Genomic DNA, 7,859 nt, shown 5'->3' on the forward strand with positions numbered 1-7,859 from the left:
CCTGGCTGCTGCAGACCTGGAGATGCAGCCCTTCCTCCCCTTTTGGAGCTGCCTATGATCATGGAAAGATGAACAAAGATTTGTTACAGACACCAGAATCGCCAGCCCTTTGAAGATCCCCAGCCCTTTTGCACACCTGCAGGCCTTTGCAGACCTCCAGCCCGCTAACCTGTTAACTGCCCATCTGGCGCTCCCTTGGGCTATTTCCCCCATGTAACCCCAACCCTTGCATATCACTAAGCCCTTTGAAGACCCCCAGTTCTCTTGCATATCTGCAAACTGCCCCTTTGCCTACTTTTCCTTTGTACTTTTACTATATAAGCAACTGGCTTATGGTGGGGTGCAGAGCAGATTTCTGGGGCTGACCTGCTGCTCTCCCATGCTGCCAGCAGGACTGGAATAAATGCTCATATGTGATTCAACCCTGTCTCTGCTTCATTGGCTTGAGCAGTGACAGGCAGCACGGACCCATTGTTTGTCCGGTTACAAAAGCTGAGTGAAACGGGGGCATAATCTATATTTGCATAATATGTATTTGTACATGCATACAGAAACTTTGGAAGTGTAAAAATAAGAAAATGAGATTACTGAAGGGAGCACTGGGCACAAGGGGAACAAGGATGGGAGGGAGACTTCATTATATGTCTATCTATACTTTTTTTTGGAATCATGTGAATGTATTTACCTATTAGTAAAATAATATAATAATGGGGACAGCTGCTACTCAGCTACTGCTGAATGCTGTCATATGGGAATAGGCAGTCAGCATGGTCCAATTTTCTAATTATTCAAGAGAAGCCAGAAATCTGGACTGTATTGTAAAATCTCTTCGTTTTTAAAGATTGGCTTCATTTTTTCTCTCAAACACTTTTCAAGCCAAGTAAATAGGTCAGTGGGTCAGACGCGGCCTGAAGGCCACCAGTTTTCAGCCTCAGCGCCAATGGCTTCCTGCTCCCAGGGCTGGAGTTCTCAGTACCCCAGGTCTCTGCCCCCACAGTGGGCAGCTACAGTCAGAAAAGTGCCTTGTCCAGCCCCTCTCCTGGTACCTTCCAACCCTCATCCCTTGGGCTGTGACACTTGGGGCTTTTAACTCAAGATCTGGAAGGCAGAGAGGGGTTATGAACTCTCAGATAATTTTCTCTCCCGGGGCCCTCAGGCAACGAGGTCCAGCTGCCCACCCATCTGTCCCTGGGACATGGGGACAGGAGTGGGGCTGGCAGGAGGGAAGGAGGCACCACTCTGCGCCTCAGATCATCAGGCTTTGTTGAGTCTCAGAATCTAAGAGAAGAAACCGAGAAATTGCAAGAAAAGAAAAACAGGGGCTTAGCCGCACCTCCCAGGTGTGTGCTGAGAGAATCCACCAAATTACAAAATGCCAGAGCTGGAAAGGCCCTGAGGGATCATCTTATCCAACCCCTTCGTTGCATCATACCGCCCCAGGGCATGGCCTTGTCACCTCTCTCCTGGACAACTGGACTGCACCATCCCTTCTTTCCCTTCCTAATGTTCCATCTCCACCATTACCCAGAGGGGCCTTTTAAAAATATATATGTTTTTATTGATTTTAGAGAGAGGGAAAGGAAGAGAGAGGCAAAAAAAATCAATGTGAAAGAGAAATATCAACCGGGATTGAACCAGCAACCTAGGTATGTGCCCTAAGTGGGAACTGAACCAGCAACCTTTTAGTGCACAGGACAATACTCCAACCAACTGAGCCATTCTGGCCAGGGCCAGAGGGGCCTTTTTGAAAGAGGAAATTTGAACAGGTCCCATGTCTTCTCAGAACCTTCTGGCAACTTCCTACCTCACTTTGAGCCAAAATCCTCAGTGCTGTCTACAGTCTCTCCCCCTCTCTTCTCTCTGACCTCACCTCCTTCTGCCTTCGCCTTGCTCATTCTGATCCAGCCACTGGTACTTTGCTACTCCTTTAACACTTCAGCCTTCTCCTTCCCACCTGACTTTTGTTCCTGCTATTCCCCAGGTATTCACAGGCTCCATCTTCTTCTTCTCTAAAATGTTGCCTCTTCAGATGGGTGTTTCTGATATTTTCCCCTTGACACTCTATCCCCTCACCTGCCTTATTTTTTAGCCAAAGCACTTACCACTACATGATGCTATAATACGTATTTATTGGTTTCTTGTCTAGAATATAGGATCTGTTAAGGCAGCAGTCATGCCTATATTGTCCACTACTGTGTCCTCAGCACTCAGCAGAGCTTGGCACATAGATGCTTAGTGATCCTGAGCCAGCTGTGACTCAGTTCTATAATTCCGGTAACACTAGTCCTGATTCGGCCATTACAGGCTTAGGTGACCTTGAGCAAGTCACCTCACCTCTCTGGGCCTCAGTTTCCTCATTTGTAAAATAAGGGAGTCACCGAGACGCTTTCAATTCAATAATCCTGGATGTCGTCTCTGTTCTGATGTCACTTTCTTCCCTCTAGAATCTGAAAGTCCTTTAAACAAGCATGGTTGTATTTATTTATTGAATAGTTAATACATTCACATGGTTCAAAATTCAAAGGTGCAATGGGGACACGGCTGTCTTTCCTACCTTGCCAACACCCATTTTACAGATGGGTCAAGTCACTCATCCCCTCTCAAGAGAGGGGAAAACTTGATTCCATCTTCTACCCTCTTTCCAGTGGGATGAATTACTCCTGAAAGGTCTGGCTGATAAAGAAGGGGAAGAGCCCTAACCGGTTTGGCTCAGTGGATAGCGTCGGCCTGCAGACTGAAGGGTCCCAGGTTCGATTCTGGTTAAGGGCATGTACCTTGGTTGCGGGCACATCCCCAGTGGGGGGTGTGCAGGAGGCAGCTGATCAATGTTTCTCTCTCATCGATGTTTCTAACTCTCTATCCCTCTCCCTTCCTCTCTGTAAAAAATCAATAAAATATATTTAAATATATATATATATTAAAGAAGGGGAAGAGAGAGAGACAGACAAACAGACAGGACCCTTAGTTTCCTCCAATGCATGGCCTGACTCAGTCATTCCGAAGATCTCTCCTTTGGCATCCTCTGAGGGTCCTGGGTCTCATGGGCACTCAAGGTGATAAGAAAGCCAAAACTATGGCTGACAAAAAAAAATGTTTATTACAAAAGAGTAAAGTGATTGATGCCAGAAGAAAAAGAGGACCAACATCCCTCTGGAAAATCTGAGACAGTGACCTTCCTGGGGGGCCAGGCCAGGCAGGGAGGGTCTTCTACGAAAAGGGGCCTTAAGGGAGGAGTAAGCACTCAACAAGTGGAGACAGAAAGCTAAGGCAACTCCAGACAGAGGGCACAGCCAGAGCACAGGCAGAGAGGTGGGAAAGTCAGGGTGTGTCTAGGAACTAGGGTTCAAGAAAAGAGGAGGAAGATGTGGTGGAGAAGTTGAACTCAGACAGGAACCAGGAGACGTGTCCCTGCGGGATCACTGCAGCAGTGCTTTTTCTAATCCTGAAAGATGGAAAACAACTTAAATGTCCATCCACCAGAGAATGTCCAGTAACTGTGATACTAACAACCACCACACGGCAAGCCATAGGAAGATAGATCGCACCCAATGTTGGTGAGAATGTGCATCCCTGGTAGACGTGTAACAGCACAGCCGTTCTGGAGAGGGATGTGGCAGTATTCAGGAAAAACAAGTATATGCCTGTCCTCTGACAAGGGACTAGCACACTCGGGTGTGCGGTGTGGCACTGCGTGTGTGCTGATGGGGAGGAAAAGGGAGCTCAAGCATCCGCAGCCAAGGGATAGGACAAGCAACATGTGGGGAAGCGGTTCTGGGTTCTTGGGAGCTGCCAGGAGCAAGGAACTAAAGGTGCACAGAGCACATGGATAAATCAAAGAAACATCAGGATGAGCAAATACACACACAGACAGAAAACAACAGCGTAGGAAATGAACACCACTTAACGGCACACTCGTATTTACATGGATTAAAAATACATACCCAGTTTATCGATGTATCAGCTACTAAAACTGAACATACCCAGCAATCCCATTCCTAAGTGTACACACAACAGAAATGCATAGATATGTGCATGTTTCCAAAGACACGTACATGACTGTTCCTACTGCCCTGTTTGCAACAGCCCTAAGCTGGAAACCACCACATGTCCACCAAGGGCAGAATGGTTTAATTGCAGTGTCGTCATCCAATGGAGTAAGTGATCTATAGCTACAAACAACAATAGAGATAAATCTCATGAACTACATGGTGAACGAAAGAAATCAGGCACAGATGAGCTCGCACTGTGTGATTCCATTTGTATAAAGTTCAAAAACTAGCAAAGCCAGTGTATGGAGTTAGAGGTCAGGGGCGTGGTTATCCCGGGGTTGTGGTTGGGAGGACTTGGAGGGGACCTCCTGAGGGGCTGCTGATGCTCTACTGCTTGGTCCAAGTGCTAGTTACATGGGTGTGTTTAGTTTTTGAAAGTTCATGAACTGTACGCTTATGATTTGTATAACTCTTCTGTGTGTTATACCTGAATAAGAAATTTTAAGATATACAAACACATAAGACAATTACTATGCATTTCGGAAGAAATCTCAAATATTTAAGAACATATGTCAAACGCAGTAGAGAGGGTTTGAGTGGGGGTGTGGGGAGAAGGAGAAAATAATAGAAACAAGAGAGGGCCTTTGCAGACTAACTCATGACCATATGCTAAGAACCGAGAGGTGGGATTCATTAACCCTCTGTATTTCGGTGCGTGAAAAATAAATGTAAAATTTAACTTAGAAAGTTAGATAAACAAATGAACTATGGTGCTTATACTACAGAATATTCTGAAGCTATCAGAAAACAGGAGACAGATCAAACACACCAATTAAAGACGTCCAAGAGCAAACAGGCTGCAGAATGATACACTTGTGTGCAGTGCCCTCCATTCTGCCTTCTTACCTGCCACACAGAATAGTCCAAATCTGTTCTCTGGGTTTCTAACAACATTTTTAAATGAATATCACAGTTCTGAAAAGACACACCCAATTGGGACTCCGGAGAAAACTGAGATGGGGAGGGGGGTGTCAAAAGGAACTTTAAGTCTTCTCTGTAATTAAGTCTTTTCATTTTTGATAAGAATCTATTCATGGCATTTAAAAGGAAAGGATTTAGTATTAGAGGTAGTGGCAAAGACCAGCTCAGGGAGGCCTGGAATATTCTGGGCTTGTGTTCTCTTTTGGGTCATTTAAGAATTTTCCAGTCAAGCCTTGGGACCATCTGTTGCCTGATGAAACCGAGGCATGGGGAGTTGAGAGACAGGTCTCCACCTGGCGTCCCCATCTGGCTCATGACCTTGGGAAGTCCCATCCCCTTCCCGGGCCTCAATGTCTTCATCTGCCCAATGGGAATTAGATGTCTGTGTTCCAGGGGATGTGGGAGGATGAAATAAGGGCACGGAGAGAATCCCATGAATATAAGGGATTATTCTCTGGGTCAGGGGAGGCAGGGAGTGCAGGCCTCCCCTCCACCTGCCAAGCCACACAAGCGCACAAAGGAAGCAGAGGGAGGAGTTGGGGACCACCCAGGAGCATGTTGTCAGCAGCTGGCCTGATTGCTCACAGGTCAGAGCCTGTGGGCAGCCACCTGGGCTGCCTGCAGAAATGGATATGACATGCTTCTTGCTGCTCCCAGCCTCCGTGCAGCCACAGCTCTGTCACCTCTCCAAGTCCCCATCATCGCCTTCCCACCCACAACACACACACACACACACACACACACACACACACACACTCAACTCACACACAGAGGACTGCACCACATTTACTCCTTTTAGTCCATTCTATCCCCACAGCCAGAGGGGGCTTTCAAAAGTAAATCCAATCATGTCTCATGTTTACTCAAAACCCTCCAGTAGATGCCCTGATCTAAAAACAAAACCCAACCCCCTTACCCTAGCCAACAAGGTCTGGCATGATCTGCCATTCTCATCATCCACCTCCAGCGTGGGGGTTAAGATCCTGGCCTCAGAGAGAATCTGCCTTGGATAGAATTCTGCCCGCCCCCCCCGCCAACCGCCTCCATTCATTCAAAAATGTTTATTGAGCACCTAATATAGGCTAGGTACTGTTCTAAGCATTTGGGAGAGATCAGTAACAAAACAGACAAAGGTCCCTGGCCTCATGAAGCTTACTTTATAGCAGAGGGAGGTTAACAAGAAATACAACTGCCCTAGCAGGTAGCTCAGTTGACTAGGGCATTAACCCCATATACCAAAGTCTTGGGTTCAATCACCGGTCCAGGCACATAAAAGAATCAACCACTGAATACATACATAAGTGGAACAACAAACTGATGTTTCTCTCTCTCAAATCAAGAAATAAAAATTTAAAAATACAAGTAAGTAAATTATACAGCATGCTCGAAAATGACAAATGTTATTTTTAAACAAAAGAAAAAGTAAAGCTAAGGAAGTTGATCAGGAGTACTGGGAGGAGTGGGGGCTTGCATTTTCAAAATAGGGTGGTCAGGGTAAGCCTCATTAAGAAGGTGGCATTTAAGCAAAGACTTGTAGGAGGTGAGGGTGGAAGAAACGTAGACATCAGAGGAAAGTGAAGGCAGAGGAAGCAGCCAGTGCAAAGGCCCTGAGGTGGGACTGCACCTGGTATGTGTGAGGGACAGCAAGGAGGTGGGAGAGGTGGGAGATGCCTTAGGGTGGTAGGGCAGCTCATGTGGGGCCTCGTGTGCCTCGGTGAGGAGTTTGGCTTTTACTGAGTGAGATGGGAGTGTTGGAAGGTTTTGACCATAAGGGAGTGGGAGAGGCAGAACCAGGAGGGAGAGGAAGCCAAGCAGGGTGCCTTGTGGGTGGCTGCTTCAGCCTTATCCCACAGGGGAACTCTGGGGGGTAATTATACCCCCACGTTATCCACCCACACCCATGCCAGCAGCCCAGGCAAACGGTGGGCTTTCAAATCCCTGAAATGATGGGGTACAGCTTGTGGGGACAGTTAGTCACCCACGAGGCTCCAGAAGCCTGAGGGCAGTCCTTCCAAGGACAGAAGCAGTGCTGGTTGCTGAACACTTACCCCAGGGAGGCTCACAGAAATGGTAAATAGGGGTCCAATGGGAAGGGGTGACGCATCGTTCTTGTTGGCTCCCGTCCCCAAACACCAGAGCCCCAGCACCACCGCCCTTTTGGCCCGGGTTTGGGGTGGGTAAAGATGGGAGGCACACCCCAACGTGACCAGGTAGAGTTTCTCTGGTTAGAAAAGACTTATAGGCACCGCTCCCACCCAGGATTGTAGAGGGATTCACGTTCTGCAATCTCCCAACCCTGTGGCTGTCCAGCCTTATATACCTTCTGGGAAGAGGTACTACTTAGCTCTGTTCACCTTTGGATAGTTTGGGTTGTAGAAAGCTCTGCTTCATGTTGAACCCACTCACTCATTCAGTAAACATCAACTGAGCACCTGCTGTGGGTCAGGCACCATTCTAGGTTCTGGCGACACAGCTGCAAACATGACAGGCGAGGTCCCTGCCTTGAGGAGCTCCTGGCTGGAGAGGGAGATGACTAGAGAAAAAAGATGGTGTGGTAAGTGCAGTGGTGGGGAAGCCCCAGAAGCTTCGAAGGCCAGAGGGGACTCTTGACTGTGGGAGGAGGTGACCCCAAGCTGATAAATGGGAGTATGTAGTAGTTCCATGGGTACAAAGCTATAGGAAAAAATTAATCCAGGCTGATGGAGGAATGTATGCTAAGTCCCTGGAATCCCACCAGTGCTCACCATCCCCACTGCCACCCTGGTTCAGTGATCATCCTATCTTACCTGGATGGTTGTAGCAGTCTCCTCTTGGGTCTCTTACAAAGGGGCAAAGAAGCTGGGGTATGTAGCCACAAACTCTCTCTCTCTCTCTCTCTCTCTCTCTCTC

The 7,859-nt window shown here is 47.6% G+C and overlaps 1 protein-coding gene across 1 annotated transcript in view; it reads left to right on the plus strand.

Moving 5' to 3' along the window:
- Positions 1-7,516: 7,516 nt before the first annotated feature.
- Positions 7,517-7,859, plus strand: part of PDRG1 (p53 and DNA-damage regulated 1) — a 10,629-nt gene continuing 10,286 nt past the window's right edge. The window contains exon 1 of the mRNA XM_014550646.1: positions 7,517-7,524. Within this exon, the coding sequence (XP_014406132.1) occupies positions 7,517-7,524 (8 nt within the window). The remainder of the gene's footprint in view (positions 7,525-7,859) is intronic.

The sequence above is a fragment of the Myotis brandtii genome, unplaced genomic scaffold (assembly GCF_000412655.1).
Source record: "Myotis brandtii unplaced genomic scaffold, ASM41265v1 scaffold61, whole genome shotgun sequence".
Classification (NCBI taxonomy): Eukaryota; Metazoa; Chordata; class Mammalia; order Chiroptera; family Vespertilionidae; genus Myotis; species Myotis brandtii.